Source organism: Anolis sagrei, chromosome 6 (assembly GCF_037176765.1).
Source record: "Anolis sagrei isolate rAnoSag1 chromosome 6, rAnoSag1.mat, whole genome shotgun sequence".
NCBI lineage: Eukaryota > Metazoa > Chordata > Lepidosauria > Squamata > Dactyloidae > Anolis > Anolis sagrei.
The window spans coordinates 99,862,281-99,886,304 of NC_090026.1; the positions used below are offsets into that span (position 1 = coordinate 99,862,281).

The window sequence follows — 24,024 nt, forward strand, 5'->3', positions numbered from 1 at the left end:
CCATTGAAATTTGGACTAAAATTCAGAGCAGAATTCACCACTCCAATGGCAAATTCTCACTCTGAAACCAAGCTTGAGCTCATTGCTACTTAACCTAGAATCTACCTTTTAGAATTGTGATGACGATAAACTAGATGAGGAAAGAACCATGTGTTCTTCCTGAGCTCTTTGGAAGAAGGACGGCATCAAAATGTAATAAATAAATAAAAGGCAGTGTCTTTATTTTCATGCTCTTATCCCTGCCAGCAATATCAAAGTAAATTATTGGGTTGTAAGCCACAAATACATCTATCTTTGGCAGAATAAAAATCCTCTTTGTTCTTGAGCAACTGTTCAAATATAGAGAGGGCTACTGGGCATTGTATACTCAAGATGCTTGCATCCTTTTATTAAATCTCTGAATGCCAGACACAAACGTTTCAGTGAACTGCAGAAAACACACTTTCCCAAGGGCATTGTGAGAGAATTCACCTGTTTGCATGTAAGGGCAAACTTTTTTGTTGCTGCTGGAGATCTGGGAAGGGCAGGCAAGTCTGTTCTTTCAGTCAAAGCACAGAAGCGTTCTGGTCACATAGGCTACATTCCATTCCCTAACTTTAGTTTTTGGCCTTTTAGCAAGGAGAATAATTAAACTGGAAGGAACCCAAAGGCAATCCAGTATAACCACGTTCCCTAGACAATAGAATAGTTCTATCATCTAAAACAGCAATGCCCTTTACAGATCTAGGATGCACCTTAACCTCAATTGCAAGCAATGGGATTTGCTAAGTTTGTTTTTACTGAATGAATCATATCAAAGATTGAGTGGTCAGCAGAGGAGCAATCTGCTACCAGCAAGGCCCCAAGAAACTCTTCTGCAGGATCATGGGTAGATTGCTATGGAACAGAGAAGGGAACTGCAGCAGGATGAAATCATACCTCCCCCACCTGCCCCAACAGCATCATAACACAGTCTTTGGTTCAATCCAATCTCTCCTTTCTTCCTACTCCCTTCCTCTGTTTTCTTTGTCTTTATTTCTGATACCCTAGCCTAGGCAACATGGTCTTATTAGGATCCTAACCTTATTTGATTTTTTTCTGAATGTGGGGGTTGGACTAGAGGGCCTTGGTGGTCTCTTCCAACTCTTTGATTCTATAAATGACCAAAAAATGAGAAAATATCAATCAAGGGTAAAAGCAGATTTTCCCATTACCCATTTATTACTGAAATGAATGGTTTCTCCAGAATACTATATATTCAGACTCACACCAGAATAAATAGGCTTTCAAATTATTTAAAAGCCTTCACTTTAAACATTTATTGTGGCTTCTGCTTTCAATTCATTGTAAGCTACCATATGCTTTTTATTTTGCTGATTAAAAACAACTGCATATAAAAAGGTTTCTATCATAAGGATATATCTGCTGGCCACTCACGAGAATATGCAGAATTAGAGGTCAAGTTCTATTCTCAGTTAGTAATGTAATTCTAAATTAAAATTGTGGAAGCTAAGCAGAGTCAGGCCTAGTTACTGCTTGGAAGGGAGACTGCCAGCAAATAACAGGTATGATAGGTTATATTCAGCAGAAGGCAAAAGCAAACTGCCTTTGAATGTCCTTGCCTAAGAAAATCCTATGGGATTCATGGAATTGCTATATATTAACCATGACATGGAAAATTGGACTTAGTGTGAACTTTCATTCTGGGATATAAAAATTCCATTGGGGGGCGGGGGGCGGGACTGGGTACCTAAGGAATAATCACACTGGGTAGCTAAGGAATAATCACAAGGACGAACAATCCACTGCAATTGTTTTCAGCCTCATGTGACAAGATCGTGGTCATCAACAGCTTTTTCTGTTTAAGTGTCCTTGCAAGATATTTGCGATATTGCAGGATGGGTTGAGGCTTCAGTGTATGTAACCAATATAAGTTGGACCAATATAAACCAGCATGAGAAGCTTTTGGAAATGGACTGGCAGGAATCATGGAATCATAGAATTGGAAGAGACCACATGGGCCATCTAGTCCAACCCTCTGACATGCAGGAAGGCCTAATCAAAGTACCTCTAACAGATGGCCTTCCATCATCGGTTTAAGGCCTCCAAAGAAAGAGCTTCCACTGTTGAATAGCTCTTATGATCAGGAGCCAAGATACTTTTTCAATTGAGCCCCCTTCCCCTTCTCTAACAGTTTTATTATCAAGCTTTAATAACAGTAACCTAAATCTTCACAACAACTTTCACTTAGCAACTAGATCTTTGTTTTATTTGTTTGTCGCTGTTTCCAGGAAGGGCATGGATTGGTCCTCTTGCCATTCCAGAATGAACCTTCACAGTAAGTCCAATTTCTCATTTTTGGATTGGCCAAAAGGAGGAACCCACTATCATTGGACTTACCCATTCCCAAACCCTTCTTCTGGGTGGAAGAATCACTTTGATACTACAGATTACAGCACAGTGATTCCAAAAGCTTCTCATGCTGATTTACACTGATCCAACTTCACAAACACTGAAGCCTCAGCCCACCCTGCAACATCACAAATGTCCTGTAAAGGCATTTAAACTGAAAAACCTGTTGATAATGCCAGTGATCTTGTCAAATGAGGCTGAACACAATCATAGCGGATTGCTCCTCCTTGCCATCCTGAGAATGTGATTATCCCTTAGCCACCCAGTGCACATATTTTTGAATGTGAAATATTTCATGGGGGAAAAACTCCATGGAGTATTTTACACTCGAAAATATGTGCAACACAATTTAATCAACATTACAGAATAACAGGATAGGAGTAAAAAGCATGTTTTTTAACAGGTTTTTTGTGTGTGTCAGGAGCGACTTGAGAAACTGCAAGTCGCTTCTGGTGTGAGAAAATTGGCTGTCCGCAAGGATGTTGCCCAGCGGATGGCCGGATGTTTTATTATCCTTGTGGGAGGCTTCTCTCATGTAACCGCATGGGGAACTGGAGCTGACAGAGGAAGCTCATACATGCTCTCCCTGGATTCGAACCTCCGACCTGTCGGTCTTCAGTCCTGCCGGCACAAGGGTTTAATCCATTGCACCACTGGGGTCTCTTTTTTTCAACAGTGGGAAGTATATTATTTTATGAGAGATTTCCACAATAAAGCTTTGAAATACACAATAAGACACAGTGAAGTGAAAAACTAGGCAAAATAATACCAAAACCACGCCAGAGTAATTTGAGAATAAAATATTAATGATAGTATACAAGAAGATCCTTAGAATCAGCAACTTTGAATACAAAAATTAATCAAGCATCCTGTAGCCATGACACCCACATTGTTTGGGACACAGAAAAAGAAAAAATATTTGTACTTTCTTTTAACTATATACTTATTTGAGCTACATACTAACTTCCCTCATTCACTGTTTTCTTCAGTACTAAATCTAGTTGGGTGCAAATCTGGCAAGGAAGGAAGGACAAATACAGCTGTTAGCAGAGTCATATTTCAAGTTATTCAAATTCAGCCTTTTAGCTTTTATATACCATCAAAAGTATGGCAAGCTTATAGGAAAAAGCTAAATTACTACTATGGAAAAATGTGCAAATATTTGCTGGTATAATTTTGATTGTTTTCATATTATTGTTGCTTGTCTGTGAATTGCTTTTTAAACATCCTGTGAATTATGTGTGCGTGGTGACTTAGAAAAATAGGCTTTAAATGGCATCTTTGATCTCAAGCATTTATTTTATCTCTGTAACAAATAAAACTAAATGGAACTGGTGGCTCAACCAAGTTCTCTCTTTCATCTGTATTGCAGCTGCTGCCTACATCTAGGATGACATCTGAGCCTGTCTCTCTCAGTTTACCACCCACATCTCCAGAAATTGTAACGGGCTGTGAATTCTAGACTTTTCAGCTCATCTGAAAATTAAATCTTCACATTACTGAAACTTCCAGTCATTGCTGTGTTGTTTGTAACCTTTCCATTCTTCAAATTAACCCATCATATAAGTAGCAATTTTAAATATTGGAAAGATAACACCTAGTCATCCATCTGCTTCAATATGTTAGAAGCCCAAATACTATCTCAATGATGAGAGGTTTTCTCAAGATTGACATTACAAACACAGACTTGTTGCTTATTAATTCAGTCGCTTCCAAGTCCTCATGACCTCCTGGACCAGCCCATGCCAGAGCTCCCTGTCAGCCGTCACCACCCCCAACTCCTTCAGAGTCAAGCCATGTCACTTCAAGGATACCATTCATCTTGCCCTTGGTCTGCCCCTCTTTGTTTTCCCTTCCATTTTTCCCCAGCATCATTGTCTTCTCTAAGCTTTCCTGTCTTCTCATTATGTGGACAAAGTACTTCATCTTTGCCTCTAATATCCTTCCCTCCAATGAGTGGTCGGGCATTTTTCCTGAAGTATGGACTGGTTGGATCTTCTCATGGTCCAAGGCACTCTCAGAATTTTCCTCCAGCACCACAGTTTAAAAGTATCTATCTTCCTTCGCTCGCCCTTCCTTATGGTCCAGCTGTCACATCCATAGGTTACTACGGGGAATACCATTGCTTTAACTATGCGTATCTTAGTTGCCAGTGTGATGTCTCTACTTTTCACTATTTTATCTAGATTGGGCATTGCTCTCATCCCAAATACAGACTACACCAAAGCAAGACCTGGGCATACCAAGGATTTGCCTGTTCCTAGTAAGTCAATAAGATACAGTAGAGTCTCACTCATCCAACATAAATGGGTCAGCAGAACGTTGGATAAGTGAAAATGTTGGACAATAAGGAGGAATTAAGGAAAAGCCTATTAAATGTCAAATTATGTTATGATTTTACAAATTAAGCACCAAAACATGTTTTACAACAAATCAACAGAAAAAGCAGTTCAACACTCGACAACAGTCACGGCATTAGGAAGGTTGAGAACCACTCCTCTGGAGGAATAGTCAAATAATGCTTTATATCCATAACAGATTCAAAGCAAGGCAAACTATCATACTATCACACCAATCTACTTTGTATTATAAGGGAGTGCCTTAGCACTGCTAAATTATGTTTTCAGATAAATCCCTTTTACTAAAGCAGTGCATACAAGTCTTTTACAACAGAGGACGAGGTGAAAACACTGTCCATAGGTGGGACATGAGATGGCTTAGCTAGTTAGCATTTGAAATTTGATGAGCAAAGAGGCAACAGTATATGACAGTTATGTTATACAAATCCATACGCTTAATCAGGTAGTTGCCAAATATGATATGTCATCTAATGGGATGCAAATAAAGATCATAATTAAGTTTAGTATCTGATCTGTCAATAACTTTGAGAACCTTCTAAGCAAATACTGTACTTTGCATAGACAGAATGACAGATTGCTGTGCAATGTTTATTAATGAAATGATTGCGAGCAAACCTGACAATTTCATTAAATACAAATCAAGAAAAAATCCTGACAATTACATTTAGGTAACATTTCAAACACTTTATGTTTGGGGCTGATTGGCAAACTTTAAAGCATTGTATCCATTCTGCATGGAACTTAATGCAAAATATATTTTATTGGTCACAGATGTTACCTGTCAAACTTGTCTTCAATTCAAATTGTAAGCAAATCACGTACTACAAGCTAGATAATACTGAAATAAAATCTTAGTAATATTTTATATCTATGTTGCTTAACATATTCTACTTTCATGGCAGCCCATGGAAAGGGCTCCCTTAGGTCTTCTCATTCAAAGTCTTAGTTTATAGAGTGACCTGCCATGCAACCCAACCACACCAATGTAAGGGGATAGGTTGCAATCATACAGTGCTGACAAACTGTAATGTAAGAGAATACATAATCTAAAGAGAGGGAAAGCAAGAAATAACATAACTTTATTTCTGGGAGAGGGTCAGACTTTATCAAACTTTATTTTTGTAGGCTTTACTTTTATAGAATGTTTTGGATTGAAACAAAATACAGGCCAAGCAATAGTACCTAAATAAGAACATTGAAGAGAACAAAGAATCGCTCTCTTTTGAACCTGACCTTGCGGAAAGGCCACAGCTTAGTTGCAGATATTTTTTAGCATGCAGAGCTACCAGATTTAATCTGCAGCAACTCTATTTAAAGATCTACGGACAGAAAAACTAAAAGACTTCACAGGCCTAACAAACCATGGCTTGCTATAATTCTATGCTGTATCCCTCGAATTGTAATGTCCAATATTATTGAAAAATTCAGCGAGGGAAAAGGCAAATATATTGCTGAAAAATTCAAATCTTAACTTTAAAAGAAAGATTTTACAGATTAAAACTAGTACAAATAACCTGTACACTCATGTTTGTCAGTAACTTTCAGATCTGAGACCAAATAAAACTATCCAATGGATGTCAACAAGACTATAGCTTTTCCACTTTGAATATTGGGCTCTAAGAAAGAAGGCATTATGAGTACCTCTGTAATTTTAAATCAAGTGTAGGCCTGTCAGGGAGTTTGGTCTTCCATGTAACTGAACCTTTGAAGAATCATTTATAGCTTAGTTAATAATTATAGTTATTTTAATTTTCTCTCCCTGGTCATTTCTCACTCACCCATCCAAATTCCTCCACACAAACTGAAAAATAAAATTATCAGGCTTGTATAATGCAGATGAATAGGTGGTTCTTTATGTGCTCATTGGTGCAAAGTAACAGAAGCTCCCACAGAAAGTGTTCAAACTGGACTTTCATCTCCTTACATGTTAAAGCTACTCTTTACTTCCACAGTCTATTATGGTATTAATGCTATATCTGCAAAAGAGTGGGGAGGGAAGGTTATGAGGATGAACAGATGACCACTTAAAAAGACCAGGTACAGGTAAGGAACTTGTTCTTCTCATATGTTCCATTCCTCAAACAAATAGGTTGAAAGAAAGCTTAAGTTATGATAGTGGGCATGTCGAACAATGGTTGATGACAATATTGTCCCTTTTTTAACTTAGGCGATCCCTTGTTGTCTGAGTATGATCGCCTTCCAAGTGTAGTATCTTGGCGCTGGATACGTAGGTGACTGTGGAGCCCTATTCTTGATCTGCATGTTCGTCTGCAGTGAGGGCATAGGTTTCCAGGTGGAAGGTGGTTCCGATCAGGGTTGGCTTGACGCGCCTTCCTCTTGGCATTGTCCCACAATGGGTGGATTCAAATAATGCTTCAGAGAAGTTGATGGCTGCTGCCATGTGGCTGTTTTCCATAAACCAGGCAACCACACTGAAACTCCTGTTGTCTTTACTACTTTTTACTAAACAATATGCCAGTTTACTAGTTTCCACAAACCATTGGATAAAACATTGTGAAGATACTTCCAAGCACTTCTTCTTTCCACCACTCAAAAGAAACTGGAATTCACAACGTTATTTCAAATTACAGTCATATGGATCTCCTTCTGGATGTTTCCAACATTTGTGTAGAATGACTGAATCCTCCAAGTTATCTGACATAGAGAATGTTTGTCTGCCCTTGCCTTGCAGAAAATTGTAAATGAACAAAGTATATTAGGGAAAGATTAAAGGAGGTCCTCTGTATCTTGTTTTCCTTGATCCTTTGTTATTTAGGATTGTATAGCTGGCACTTCCTCTACTGGCTGAGTCTCAGTACCAATAGGATCGTAGTTAGTGAGCACCTCTAGAGTTGCCAAGTCACTGATGTTACAGCTAAGCAACAACATACTGTAAAAAACACAAAAAACAGTAGCTTCTCTGACTGTACAAGATCCTTTAAAGCAGTGTAACTACAGAACCAAGATTATGGCAACAAGAATGATTGACAACTGGAAAATAGAGGGAGAAAATGTGGAGGCTGTGACAGACTTTGTATTTCTAGGTGCAAAGATGACTGCAGATGCAGACTGTGGCCAGGAAATCAGAAGACGCTTACTTCTTGGGAGGAGAGCAATGTCCAGTCTCGATAAAATAGTAAAGGGTAGAGACATCAGACTGGCAACAAAGATCCGCCTAGTCAAAGCCATGGTATTCCCTGTAGTCACCTACGGATGTGAGAGCTGGACCTTAGGGAAGGCTGCGCGAAGGAAGATAGATGCTTTTCAACTGTAGTGTTGGAGGAAAGTTCCGAGAATGCCTTGGACTGCGAGAAGATCCAACCAGTCCATCCTCCAGGAAATAAAGCCCGGCTGCTCATTGGAGGGAAGGATACTAGAGACAAAGTTGAAGTACTTTGGCCACATCATGAGGAGACAGCAAGGCCTAGAAAAGACAATTATGCTGGGGAAAGTGGAAGGCAAAAGGAAGAGGGGCCGACCAAGGGCAAGATGGATGGATGGCATCCTTGAAGTGACTGGGGGTGGTGACAGCCGACAGGGAGCTCTGGCGTGGGCTGGTCCATGAGGTCACGAAGAGTCGGAGACGACTGAACGAATGAACAACAACAACAACTACAGAACAGATATATCTGTACTTCAAAAACATTCTTGTGGATGAGCCTTACCATTTAAAAAAAATCTTCTCCTTTTTGACATGGCATAACAATTTAATATCCAATTTCTAAAAATTATTTGATCACTTTAAATTAATAAAATTCTACTCCAAAGGAAATTTCACAGTGTTCCTTTTAATGTGTTGTATTTCCATTTATGTCATATTTTTACAAAATACATTAACAATGCATTTCACAACAAGCAACACAATCCAAAGCTACTATCCAAAGAGCAACTTAACAATTTATTCATTGTACAAATTAATTTTATAGGAACTGGAATCGTATAATATACTATGAAACTTAGTCTTATCTATAATGGAAATTATAATAGAATGTTTTCTGTGTGGGCATTTATATTTGTGGGGGTGGTGACGGCCGACAGAGAGCTCTGGCGTGGGCTGGTCCATGAGGTCACGAAGAGTCGGAGACGACTGAACGAATGAACAACAACAACAACAACATGTACATATGCAACAAAATAATTCTAAAGCAACATCCATGGGTTAAATCTAGTAATAGAGGCAGTATCATTTTTGAAGAGGCCAAACTATGATTGATTTCATGCTAAATCTAATTAATTTAATATACAACACAGATAAAGAGGGATAATGCTCCCTACTTGCCAGGAAATGCAGAATACATTACACCTGCCTAATAATAATGTTGATTTCCTTCCTTTGGGTAAATAAAAAGCTACCCTACCATACCTTTTGCACTTTTTCTGTTGATAGACTTTCATCATAAAACAGAATTTGTAACAAATAAGATTATTTAAGAGATATGTTTCATTTAGTAAAAACAAATAATCTCTCATTTACTAATTTTATTATAGTCCTATGACATGTTGTCAAATAAACATAGAAAGAAACTTCACATGTAAAGACACTATTATCCAAAGGGAGAACACATTTAAACATAGCTTTTATTCAACACACATGTTTTTTAATCTTAAGTTTTTAAAACTGAAATTAATATATATTATATATTTTCATCTATTGCATTTATTCTGAAACTAAAGAAAATTAAAGTGGAAAAACATCATTCAAGCTTTTAAATACACATGTTGCACATTTCCTCTAAGAGCCTTGTCTTTGGCACAGTACAAGTATATCCTTTCCTCATCTAACACCTTGAAAAAAAGAAGAAGAAATCTTTCATATAATAAAGAGTTATTCATATACTTCACAATGAGAAAAGTTCAACAGAGAATTAAATGAAATGAAGAGATCTGAAATGAATATGACACTATCTAATCTAGTGGACATGAAACTTTCTGATGTTTCTCAACAGTTGAATCCCAGATAGCTAAATCACTTTTTCCATCCTCCACTGAAAAATGAAGAGTGGTAATCAATACACCCACAGATTTGAATGTTTCTAGTAACGATGGAGGTTTGCTATGGAAAAATTAATTAAGCTAAATCAGGAACATATGTAGAAATAAAAGTAAAAAACTAATGTAAAACTGCATACGTTTTCTTGAAACACTGTCTGAAAACCCCAAGACCAGAGACAGTAATGTGGCTGCAACACATTTTGCACCATGGATATACAAAATCAGTTGCATATGGAGTTGCAGATAATTCGTTAAGTTTTAATTTTATTTACTGTTGACAGCATTTCAAGGCTGTTTCAAAGAAACTGACTGTTCTATTCACCATCACATGCACACTGTCCATTTATAAAATCAAAGTGCAATAATATGTGATATAATATGTGATATCTCCCCTTCAGAAAATATAAACTGTAAACTAAGGTTTCTCAAGCAGGGTTCCTGGGAACCGGAGTGTTGACTATAACTGGGGGAGGATGGAGGGAGGAAAAACGCAGGTATTCTGTTTGAGGTTACATCTTTGTAAATAGCCACACATGCACAAAACTGAAATGAATAGTTTCACAAGGCTCATACTCACATAAGGGCTATCATGTAATTACAATATACAGGCATCCATTGCACAGTGATAGCCTGTGAAGTGACTGATGCATTATGATTTCATACACAAATGTGCCTTGCAGTGCTTTACAGTGCACATTCAGACACCAGCTAAGGTCTGGAAGTGCTAAAGCAAAATGGAAGTACTTGTTGTGCATCAAAAGTGCCAAATGTTCATTGAAGAACTCTTGCTAGTGCCCGGATATACATTTTCACATTTTTATTATTAGAATTTGATTCCACTTTGTAACAGTGATATGGATTCATAAAATGGTGTAAAGTAAACTATGCTGTAAACTTCAGGCAAATATTGTTTTTAGCTATAGATACAGTAATTCTATGCAGGGATTACCTGAGACTAGGACATTATTTCATTATTTCAAGAATTCCTCTTGGGTAAATAGGCTGTGAAAGCCTACTCTAAACTAATGTTAATAATGGGATAGCATTTTCAGACTGAAAGAAAATGCCTGCTAGATTGCTTTAAAAAGGAGTGCAAATTATATTTATTGTAGCAGAGCTGCCAGATTAGGTACTTTACAACATTGTAGGAACATCATAAAGGATGGGAAATATTAATGTTTAACTAGACACTGTTCTGATGGTAGGCCACAGAGAAACAGGACTACTTAACATGTTACACCTGCACATACTACTTTAAACGATCAAAGTGCATATTTAAATTAAGTGATCCAACTATGACTCACACAACACTGAATTTTCTAGTGTAAAATCATACCAAAATCTTGTTAGATTGTCATTTACATCACAAGCGAGCAAATGTCTGGAGAAGTCATTGCAGGTATCTTGTACTGCCAAGACATGTGGTGCAAGAGTGAAAGGTATATCGCTGAGAAGTTCCAATGTAGAAGAACTGCCTTCCACATTCTGATTTTTTTCTGTGTCCACCTCGGTGTCTGTCAACTTTGATTGAGCGCCTGAATTTGTCTGAGGAAACAAAAAAGTAGAAAAATAAATTTTGAATTTGATTTTTCGTACAATGTAGCGCAAAATTATTAATACATACCATGTTAATACAGTCAGTCCTCCACATTTGGAATTGGAATTTCTAATTCTTCCAGCATTACTCTTGCTGGAAGCTGATCAAAGATCTAGAGCAGGGGTCCTCAAACTAAGGCCCGGGGGCCAGATACGTGGCCCTCACTGAGGGTAAAACTAAGTCTGAAATTACTTGAAAAAAACAACAACCCTATCTCATCAGCCAAAAGCAGGCTCACACTTCCCATTGAAATACCAATAAGTTTATATTTGTTAAAATTGTTCTTCATTTAAATTATTGTATTGGTTTTAAGTGTTTTTTTGTTTTGTTTTTTTTGCAGTGTGCCTAGGAATTCATTCATTTTTTTCCAAATTATAATCCGGCCCTCCAACAGTTTGAGGGACTGTGGCCTGGCCCTCTGTTTAAAATCTAGAGATTCTTACAGAGGTGTTTTCTTTAGAAATCTCTAGGTCCTTCAGCATGATTGAAGGAAGTTGACCACAGAGTCACATGAAGGATGAAAAGATTCCTAGAAAGTACATTTTAAATAAAATCTTTGAATAATCAAATTTGTCAAACTCAGAATGGTAAATGTTGAGGGACAATCCTATTTCATGTCAAGCTAAGCTATAGTAGCAATACAATCAGCCATTCACATTTGCGGGTTTCACTTTCATGTATTTAATTAAGTGCATATTATTTGCACTGCTTCTGGTGCTGTCCTATGCCATTTTAATAGGGAGTGCAAACCTCTTTGGACTGTGAATGTGCAGTGAGGCTCGAAAGTGCCTATTAAAATGGAATAGCACAACACTGGAAGTTATGAGTGGGAAGGCAGATAGAGTGGACTGTGGGACAGTGAGGTAGCTAAGGTGATGGCACATGGGTCCTGGTCCTCCTCTTCCTCCTTCTCCCACTGTACAACATGTGTGCCTCTATTTTGCCCAGGTAATGCAGAGAACACCACAAGTTGGGGCATGTGAGACTGAGGCTGCAGTAGCTCCTGGCAGCAGACACAGTTCCCTCTGAAGGAACAGCAGAAGCACCAGTAGAATGCCTGTGGGATGAGGAGGGGGGGGAGGGCAAAGCCCTCCCCCTCTGCTGCTCCTCCTTCATGGAAATGCCTCCTTGAACACAAGAGGAAGGAAAAAGAGATGTGGTGGCAGACAGCGAGGCATGGCTCAGGGACCAGGGCATAGTACTGGCAGTAGCTAAACACAGGTGTCGCTCTTGAAAAAGAGATTCTGGAAGAGAAGTATGGGCCTCCACAGTCCAGTTACAAGGTGGGTGAGGAAAAGCAGGCAATCGGTCCCCTTTCCTCAATACCATTGTCAAGAAAGTAAAAGGGAACCGACTGTTTGAGTAAAAGCGCTCTCCCATGTGGGGATGAGTACAACCAATGGTAAGTTCTGGACCCAGAGAGCCAGCAAGCAGGTTAAATATGGGAGGCTAGTTAAGATATATGTGGTTTTCCTACTTTCACATGGATCCAACACCCCTTACTCCCACAAAGTTGATTCAAATCCAAAATTAGAACTTTCTAGGATAAACCCAATTAAATGAATGGGACTTGTTAGTCTCAACTAATTGAAGTTCCATTAAGTCCAACGGATCTGTACTAAATAAAACTAATGTTGAACTTAACTCAATAGGTTTTTTTGAGTAGCAACCTGAGTACCTTCTCTGAATATTGAACACATCTACATCTGTATAGCCATTAAATAAACGGCCTTTTATTTTTAAAAAAAACCCTCATTTACACAAAGTTAGCATTTTAAGCAGTCAGTGATATTAAAAGATATGAGTTTTTATAGGTCCCAGTATTAATTTAAATGACTCCCTCCTCTGTCATCTAATCTTAAATAAGCTTACAAGAGCCTTTTCTCACAAGCAATTCACTATGCTATGAGTGTGCATTAATTTGCATTTACAATACTCAGCTTGCATTGAGAATGTTCTTCTATCACAGAGAATACTGTCTTTTTCAGGTTAAGAAAAACAACATTATTTCTGAAGATAGAAAATCTGATGCTTTGCCCCAGATAATGCATCCCATACAGGGTTGTCCTTATTAAACATAGTGAGGCAGTCTGGATCATATCAAGCAAACACCATCTCTTTGTCTTGTAACAGAAAATGTACTAAGTCATACTGCTCTTGTTTAACTGAATAACGTCTAATCAAAATCCCATAGTCCTGTTTGTTTACTAATTTAAACCCTTGGGAACACTCTATCTTAGATGTGGCATAAATATAAGACTCCAAAAATGATCCATATTAACAAAGAATGTCAAAAAATGTTCTAAGTATCTGCGCTTTAAGCTAGAATAAACAGATAACTTTATATCTTTCTAGTCCCCTGTGAATCTGTCTTTCATATAACTGAAATGACTTCAGTAAATCTAAAGAAATGCCACAATGACAATAATGGAGTTACACTTCATGCAGTGGCACTGCAAGGACTAATGAATGATTTACAGAAATGCTATTCTGAATCTTCACCAAACAAAAGAGGTTAAGCTTCTGTTTCTAAACTATAGCCACCCTAATTAACATCATTGGCAATGCATTGTCTCATTGAGTGATGCTTTTCAGTACAGTGTGATTCTTTTACTTGAAATGCCAGGAGAGATCTTCTGATGGGGAAGATGTTCTCTCCACTTAAATGCTGGGGGCTATATATATGTATTAATCTGAACAAGGTTGGACATGCCTGCCTTGAAACCAGCATATGTATGTATTGTAGTCAACATTTCATAAGTCATGATTGTTTTTAAAAAGAGAAAGCAGAACTCACTGTTACAAGCAAAACAGATACACCACTATCTTTGCGAAAATGTGTACATAAAGACATAACCAGATATAATTAAATATCAAATCTACATTACTACACATGCAAATCTGATTCTTTCCACAATTCAGCCTTACGTTAAATAGGTGAATTTTCTTTTCTGAAAGCTGCCCTGGCCTCATGGAAATATAAATTCCTTTCAAGACCTCCCTTCGTCTCATTGGATGTGATTAATACTCAAAGCAAGACTCCAGTGGTCTTCAATCCTTCACCTAATTGCGAGCAGCTTTTGTGACTTACTGTCAGTAAGGTTTAGATAAATATTTGTTCATGTACCATATATATGTGTGCATAAGAATAAATTTGGTGTAAAATTTATTCGCTTATCAAGCTAATCCTGATACTGCCATTAAGACAGTATTGTATCCAGCCTGTTACTAACAATACTGCACTTTCTCTCCCATCTCTAATTTTCTTCTTTCTATGTGACCTTTTTGCTGATTTTTAAAAAGTATCATATTCTGGCAGCAACACTTGACTCCTTTTAAATGTCGTGCCCTACTTTTTTCTTCCATTGCATCCTTACATTTCTTTGCTGCAATTCAAGGAAATGATATATCTATAACACAACACAATCACATGCATTTCCTTTTTCCCTAGCATGATTTCAGTTCGTAAAAATAGTTGAAAGCAAAGTTGAATGGAAAGTAAGTGAGGGAAAGAGAGAACAACCATAACTACTAGTTCACCCCTATGGCTTTTAAAACATCAGATGTCTCTCATTAACTTTTTCCATTTCATCCTTTTCAGACCTTAAATATGCTGGAAGACAAACACTATTTTTCTATATTCCTTAAGCAATATACCATGAGCTGCAGTATCCTTCACAAATTATTAGTAATAATATGCCCTTTCCATATAATCTTTTTTCTTCAGGAGAATGACTTGAAGAAATGCCACAAAAGAACATTATGATGTAGGAAAGTTATTCTTTGAGCTATGGAACTGAATTTTCAGATAGTACTACAGCCTCATTTTACAGAAATAGAAACAATGAGGTTAACATATTATTATATATCAAGGTTTATTAGTCTTTTTTGCATTCAGGTTATATAATTATATTTAAGTCCTATCAACAGGCATGAACTATACTTCAACATGCTCTAAAATACAGAACAAGACTGTTAAGTTATGCAAAAGTTACAATTATAGGAAAATGTTAGCACATAGTTGGCACAAAACTTCACAGAAATCAATGGACTTCTAATGAATTGGCTGGGACAGAAAGATGTGCTTTATGAGTTGTGAGCCCAGAAGTGTTTGGGCATGTTTCTTGAAAAAGCACTCTTCCTCCAGTGATGAGTACTGGAGAATAAGTTACAAAATCAGTCTATGATAATAGCACAGAGGCAGCGAAGTTATTCTTTTTGATCCAAAATTAATCTGAAAAAAATCACCTAATTAAATATGTGTCTGCTGGAATTGAAGGTCAATCTGTACTGAGTTCAAAGTTCTAAAGATTTAAAAACTCCAACACATTATTGATTAAGAGGAGATTCATGGCTTAATGGTTGATTTTTCTTTTAAGAAGAAGAAAACTGGCTCAAAAATGGGCATTTCAGATTTCTGACAGCAAGTGCTGGGAAGACCTCTGAGTTCTTGGCACTCAAAATGTTTAGTACAGGCATAATTAACCAAGTAATATGTCCATTTTATATTATTACTGTGCCTTCTGAATATGCCTGCAAATCTCCTGGGATGAATGAAAAATACCTGTTCTGCAGTAATGATAATTCATTATGAATGAGGCCTAGACTAGATCATCTGAAATGCCAAATACCCATTCACTAGGATCTAGATCTCCAGAAAACCTATAATCTTTAAACGTGTTTAGGCGACTTGTGGACTTGTTTTGGACATTCACATGCTTTTTTTAAAAAATTCAGTTTTCTTGGGACATGAGATCCTAGCTAAATATTTCTCATTGTTATGTCAAATTCCTGTAAATAGACAGAGGCATATAAATTAAATTAGAAACAATGGGCTTAAAGCTAGTAATGATGAGTTAAAAGAAAGAGGCATCATATATATGTGTGTGTGTTGTGCACAGAAGATTTTATTGACTTAGGTTAGCATTTATTTTTCATCTACAACAATTAAATAAGCTGTATTCTACTCTTCTTTGTACAAACCATATTAGTGACAAGAGCAAGGACAGTATCTTTCAACCTCAAGACTGTCAATTGCAGTACTACTAAAAATGGAAGTACAGGGCAGACGAACAGCACCTTATCAATTTTGATAACTTGCCAAGCTGGTTCCAACATGCATATCACAACAAAACTGTATTGCATAAGTCAAGGTTATTAAAATGTTGCATGCTTTCAATACCTTTATCTCAAATACGTTATTTACATGACTATGTCTGGAGAATGTGATATTCTATATTAGGTATGCTGATTCGACTTCATCCTTTCCTTTTATTCATCTACCTTGGACCACTGCTAAAAATGCAGACCACACAAAACATTTTATTTATACATTTCCCATACAAATAAGTACCTCATCACAATTTCTAACTAATGGAGAATGTTAATTCAAAAATTTCAGCACTGGATATACACATTTTACATTATAAACTGATTTATTTACAGTTAGTGACAAATATTTACCCACAAAAACAAGCATTTTTCACCTTCAGGAATGTTCTCATCATAACAATAAATTACATTTTTAGAATTTAATAGTACAAATCTACAACGAGACGCCCAAGGGTACAGATTGAACTAGAGAGACAAATGCTAATTAAATAGGAGGTGTGACTCCGCAGTGTGGTCTTAAATCACATTTGCAGAGGATCTGACACAATAAAGCAGCTATAGTATTGAATGTTGGTGAGGGAGGCAGGTTCAAATCCTTCTGATCAACTAAACTACCTAAGGTCTAGGTACAGTTTGAGTATTGCTTCTCCAAGTTCCTTGGTTTCAGAGGTCTTTTGAATTTCAGGCTTTTCCAGATTTTGGAATACCGGTGTTTGCATATATGTACACTTTCCCCTAAGCTTGACCTATATCACAGAGTTATTGTTAGGATAATAGTGAACAGGAGGATTATGTACACGAGCTCGAGTTCTTGAGCCAGGTATAACAATAAACAAACAACTCCAGGATCACTGGAAATATCTCCAAGAGCAAAAATTGAGGCACAAGCTGGAATGCAGGTATAAGGATATATTATTCCACTGACAATTTAGACCACAACTGGAACCTTTTCCGTATCAAAATGAACATGACCACAATATTTTACTGGCAAGATATTTGACCCAACCAGGGTACCAACAGCACTCAAAGATTGATTGAACTAAAGAAACAAACTCTTTAATCTTCCTCTACTCTGTTTCCAAGTTTTTTGCAGAGGCCTGGAAAACAAAACCCTTTCACCCAATTCAAGGAGGCGCTAAGAGTCCACCACACTGACCTCAAGACATATTTGTTCACTTTCTATTCCATGTTGTCTTCTCAACCACTATATACTGTCTTGAAAGAAATGTATTTTATTACTTTACAGTGACTTTGCAGTCCTTCTGGCTGCAAAATTTGTCATCAAAGTGTGTGAGTAATTCCTGAAACCAAAGAAAGACTTCAACAAGATTTCTACAGAGTAAAGTAGAAGAGTTCTTTCTGAAAATATAGAAAATGCAAACATATGCAGTTTTAAAGACCTTGATTTATATAGAACTTGGTTTTCTTTGGCAGTAACTTAGTGCAGAATTTATCTTTAAACAGAAAGCCAATACCCTGTCATTGCTTTTCCAGGAGCAATTTCATTCCGAACTTTGGCATGTTCCATCTAACTAAGTAAGACTGAGCTGGGAAACATACATCCTCAAACCAGGTGTTATTCTACAGTTTCTTTGCCTGGAGGAATATCGCAGAATCTGATAGTAGGACTTAGTAAGGCTCACAAACATGTCCTAGGGGAACACACACACACACACACACACACACACACACACACACACACACACAGAGCTAAAATGGCAAATGAATGGATCATAGAGCAAAAAGTCTGAACTATCTCAAGAAAGCAAGACTAAACTGAGACTGTTGTACTTTGGAAATATCTTGAGAAGACATGACTTCACTAGAAAATACAATAATGCTGAGTGAGGTAGAAGCAGTAGAAAGACAAAGACTACATTACAAATGGGTAGATTCAATCAAGAAAGCAAAATCCCCATATCTGCAAGACCTGAGCAGGGCTGCTGATAATAGAATGACTTGGTGATCATCACTTTTTTTTTTGTCGTGTTAGTTGATCATTACTGATATAAGTTAACATTAAAGTTGACGCATTTAATAATAAGGTCCAACAAATAAATATTATCTGTAAAATTAATATAGACAGACAGGGACCTAAGAAAAAAGACACCCTGAAAGGATAGACAAAGAAGAACATCAAACACAAACCAGTCACAAAAATACTCTAGCTTATAAATTAGTGCAATATTAATAAAATATTACTACAAATTAGTATAAATTAGTACAATATTGATAAACAAATACAGATCACTTAGACATCTGTTGGGTGAACAACCTTTGACCTGTATATATTTTGGGGAAATTAGGAAAAAGAAGAATTCATGTCACAAGGCAAATATATAATCTGGCAATTGGTAAACATTACAATGTCAAATAGTCAACCATGAGCTTCTTTTACAAAGTGACAGCAGAAAAATACAAACATAAGAGTAATTTCTACAGCTACCTTCTTTGCTTTTTGCATCATATTGTCCCTATGAAATTTCATACAGGCACTAGGGAAGTTTTATAAATCTTCATAGATAACTATACAATCTGCCTGTTTTTACGTGCACTGAACCTGGAGGCCCAGATGTCGGCGGTGGCCGGGAGGGCCTTTACACAATTAAAACTTGTGCACCAACTGTGCCTGTTCTTTGAGAAGCCAGATCTGGCCACAGTAATACATGCCTTAGTTACATCCTGTCTGGATTACTGTAACACGCTCTACACAGGGCTGCCTCTGAAGAGTACTCAGAAACTTCAGCTGGTCCAAAGAGCTGCAGTAAGGTTGCTGAAGAGCTGGCTACAGGAAGTGGACAACTCCTCTGTTGCAGCAGCCCCACTGACTGCCAGTCTGTTTTCAGACACAATTCAAAGTGCTGGTTATGACCTTTAAAGCCCTAGACAGTTCAAGTCCAGGCTATTTGGTTGACTGCATCCCCTTGTACAAACTTGCCTGGGCCCTGATAACTTCAGGAGAGGCCCTTCTCTCACTCCCACTTCCACCCCAAGCCCAGTTGAGGGGAACAAGAGAAGGATCCTTCTCAGTGGCTACCCCTCAATTCTGGAACTCCCTGCCCAAGGAAGCCAGAATGGCCCCCTCTCTCCTGCCCTTCTGGTGGCAGGCTAAAATCTTTTTATTCAACCAGGCTTGTAAAGAATAAGGTTTTAAAGATCAGCTCAGGGGGTGCTGTGGTTTTTAATTTGGGGGTGCTCTGAGTAGGATTGGGTGAATATGAGTTGTAAAAGCCATTTTAGTATATTTGCTGTATTTAATTTTGGGTTTTTTTACCACACTGTTACTATTTAATTGCGTTTTAACTTTTGGATTGCACCTTTTAAATTTGTATAGTGTATTGTTAGCTGCCTTGAGTCCCCACGGGGAGAAAGGGGGGGGGGGATAATAATAATAATAATAATAATACTGTCAGTCCTCTCTCTAGGCATTTCCTGGGACCCCTAGCACAACTCTATGGTATTCTTTCACCAAAAGTTGTAATGAGCCCCTGGTGGCACAGTGGGTTAAACTCCTGTGCCGGCAGGACTGAAGACTGGCAGGTCGCAGGTTCGAATTGGGGGAGAGTGCAGATGGGCTCCCTCTATCAGCTCCAGCTCCTCATGTGGGGACATGAGAGAAGCCTCCCACAAGGATGATAAAACATAAAAAAAAAATCCGGCCGTCCCCTGGGCAACGTCCTTACAGACGGCCAATTCTCTCACACCAGAAGCGACTTGCAGTTTCTCAAGTCGCTCCTGACCCGACAAAAAAACAAAACAAAACCAAACCAAACGAAACAAACCAATACTAAGGAAATAAATAATACTTGTCTTGTTTAATTTTGTTTTTGTTAAAGAAGGAAAACAGACCTGAAAGATAGACACTATCAATATCTAATAAGCCATATTATTATTTCAGTCAACTACTTGCAGAACATGTGACTTTTAATTCTATCTCCTTGTTATTGTCTTCTAGAAGTCCCAGTTCTCAGCAATCTGCTCTGAATTGCACATTACTGAAAAGTCAATATGTTTGTTCATTATTGTAGATTGCAACTTGAAGACCTTGCCCACATCAATGGGGGTGAGTTTAGACTCAAGATAATTACTATAGTCACGGCTTCATTCTCATGATGTCTGCCCTTCTTATGAGCAGTTAAAAAAAGATTCGAGCCAGCATCTGAAAGCTATTCCCAAATACTGTGTATGAGTATGTTTGCAGGACAAATACACACACACCACACAGCAAGAGTGAAAGAAACAGAGAACACACCTCCCAGGAATGTATTTAACAAAATGCAATTGTATTGGGCAGGTTCCTACACATTAAACAAACATTAGGGTATTTGCAAAGGGACAAAGTTGAAAGTTCTTGGGTGCATAATCTTGTGCAATGTTTTGCAAAGAACTTATTGACATGCAAATACATGAAATATGACTCAGTAATAGTTGGGCTTCTTGTATATTCATAACCACACAGGCATTTTGCTTCTATTTCAGGGCACAGCTTATAACACAGACATTCATCAGTTTCACAGCTTGTTCTTTGTAACAGACAGGAAAACAAAGATTTAGTATCAGTCAATGTCTAAAATTTTCCCAGCTAAAGTGATGCATTTCTTTTATCCTCTGCCCATTTGTTGTACCATGCTGACACTTTATTCTCCCACGGTTGCTAGCCTCAACAAAAAATGGTTCCGCATCTTTTATTACTACGCTATTAATGACTATGAAAGTTATAGAAAAATGTTCATGGTTCTACACAGAGGAAAAATGGTATACTTGATCATGTCAATGCTTTAACCCTGTGAAAAAAATAAAGTCTGATGTCTGCCCGCAAAGCCAAGTTCCCCTATTTAAACATCACATGTACTGTATCTTCTGGCGTCCTTTGTGAAATAACGGTGAAAAAAATACTGTCTAATAGCATCATTCTGATTTATTTTTCTAATACTCTTTCCTCTATCTCATTTTTTATTTTTGAAGTTTAAAGATTACCAAAAGACAAACAATTTAATTACACTTGTCCCTTCACTTTCATGGTTTTTCACACCTGTGCTGTTGATTTTTCATGATCTTGTGTCACTTGGCAGCTCATCCTCAGCAGGTGAGTAGAAAGGGATGTTTGTGAGGCAGGTGTGATGTTTTGCTTGGTACCTCCTCTTCCTTTGCCTGGGTGAAATAGACACTTGTCGTACGCAGAGAGAGAGCAGGATCCCACCCTGCATGCCACTTCACTTTCCCTACAGATCTGACTCATATCTCTGCGCACTGCAAACATCTGTTTCCCTGGGCAAAGGGTGGGGGGGGGGGGGGTGAGAGAGAGAGACAGACTGCACACACAAAGAGAAGAAACTGGATCTGCATGGTAAGAGATGTGGTGGGTGGCCATGAAGCAGGTGCCTCTTTTTCTTTTCCATGTGTTTCTCTTCTGCCCAGTATCTCCCTTCTTTTACCCTGTGTTAATAATGTAAAATGCTTTAAAAAGATTGCCAAATCATATAGCTTTATGCACCTATTATTAGTAGGACTGCTAGCTAGGCCCTTCATATGGTTTCTGCCGTTTTTTACAACTGGTCCTCCTGACTAGGTCCATGGGCGAAGACCTATGGAGGGCGAAATGTTTCTAATTCTTGACCTAGTTTCATTGAATTTAGAAATGCTCAGTTTTCTATATAATAATAGTAATAAATAACAATAAACTTTATTTATACCCCACCACCATCTCCCTGATGGGGACTCGGGGCGGCTTACATGAGGCCAAGCCCAAACAACAAATTACAACAGAGTAAAACCGAAAACGCAAACAATAAACAACATCATAATTACATAAAGCATGTGAATACATAACAATATAAAATTACAATAAGCACAATCCTAACATCCCAACAACGTGACCAAAGTGTGTTTCTTTGACCAGATCTTGTTTCAGTAAAGAAAATAAGGTCAAAGTGCCAAACTGTAGCTTGAGATCTTATTGATCTCCTAATTAACTGTTTGACTGTTTGCTCTACTTTGACATATGCAGAACCCATTTTCATAACTAACCCATATTCTCAGGAATACTGGGAATATCACACCTCATTATTTTCAGGCTAGTGTTAGGGTGTAACCACAGTAATGCAGTTGAATGATATGTTACTTATAATGCTGTTTTCTCCTTATTTGAACATCTGAGTGGATTGGAAACATCCTTTTTCAAATTTGTGTAGCTAGTGTAAAAAAATACTCCTTTTATAGAGCATCATAAACAACTTTAAGCCACCTAGAAGGTTAAATAGTTGAAAATGGTTTATTTATTGGACTTTCAACTTGTGTATCTGTACAAAGTACTGGTAGCCTCCTGAATGAAATATGTTCCAAAATTAAAAGAATTAAATACTAATTTTCCTCAAGTTATAGAAATAGCCAAAAATGTTCCTAGTTAGTTGGTCACTGAATCTTATCATTGTCCTTTTTTAGGGACTGAAACATCTACAAAGACAAGTAACATAAAGAGTAGAAAATAATTAGGAAGAAAAAATAAAATGCAAAGATACAGAATGGGGGACACCTGGCTCAAGAGCAGTACGTGTGAAAAAGATCTTGGAGTCCTCGTGGACAAGTTAAACACGAGCCAACAATGTGATGTGGCGGCAAAAAAAGCCAATGGGATTTTGGCGTGCATCAATAGGAGCATAGTGTCTAGATCTAGGGAAGTAATGCTACCCCTCTATTCCGCCTTAGTTAGACCACACCTGGAATACTGTGTCCAATTCTGGGCACCACAATTCAAGAGAGATATTGACAAGCTGGAATTTGTCCAGAGGAGGGCTTTTAAAATGATCAAGGGTCTGGAGAACAAGCCCTATGAGAAGTGGCTTAAGGAGCTGGGCATGTTTAGCCTGAAGAAGAGAAGGCTGAGAGGAGATATGATAGCTATGTATAAATATGTGAGAGGAAGTCACAGGGAGGAGGGAGCAAGCTTGTTTTCTGCTTCCCTGGAGACTAGGACGCGAAACAATGGCTTCAAACTACAAGAAAGGAGATTCCATCTGAACATGAGGAAGAACTTCCTGACTGTGAGAGCCGTTCAGCAGTGGAACTCTCTGCCCCGGAGTGTGGTGGAGGCTACTTCTTTGGAAGCTTTTAAACAGAGGCTGGATGGCCATCTGTCAGGGGTGATTTGAATGCAATATTCCTGCTTCTTGGCAGGGGGTTGGACTGGATGGCCCATGAGGTCTCTTCCAACTCTATGATTCTATAATGAGCCTTCCTGGGATGCTTAATTGGGCAGTCATTAGCAGTTTCTGTTCACACATGTTTGAAAAAACTAGATGGATAATCAATCCCATTGTAACAGTTTTTCATCCACTTCCTTCCATGGGAATAATTTCAAGGACACAGACATTGGTGTAAACGTACTGAAACTGGTTTTCAGGGGACATCCATGATCAACAAGTCCTCTACTATTGCTACCTGCTATTTTAGATTATTTCATGAGATCACCAAATCCAAATTAAATTAGTGATAGATTTTGTGGCTGGGCAGCTGTCCATCTACATCCCATTTTAAAGAGAAATTGTAATAAAAAAGAAAAAGGAAAACGGTATG

The 24,024-nt window shown here is 37.9% G+C and overlaps 1 protein-coding gene across 2 annotated transcripts in view; it reads right to left on the reverse strand.

The window, feature by feature from the left end:
* Positions 1-8,519: 8,519 nt before the first annotated feature.
* Positions 8,520-24,024, reverse strand: part of UMAD1 (UBAP1-MVB12-associated (UMA) domain containing 1) — a 39,327-nt gene continuing 23,822 nt past the window's right edge. For both annotated transcript variants that reach the window (XM_060782201.2, XM_060782200.2), the window contains exon 4: positions 8,520-11,288. In XM_060782201.2, the coding sequence (XP_060638184.2) occupies positions 11,037-11,288 (252 nt within the window). In that variant the 3' untranslated portion in view covers positions 8,520-11,036. The remainder of the gene's footprint in view (positions 11,289-24,024) is intronic.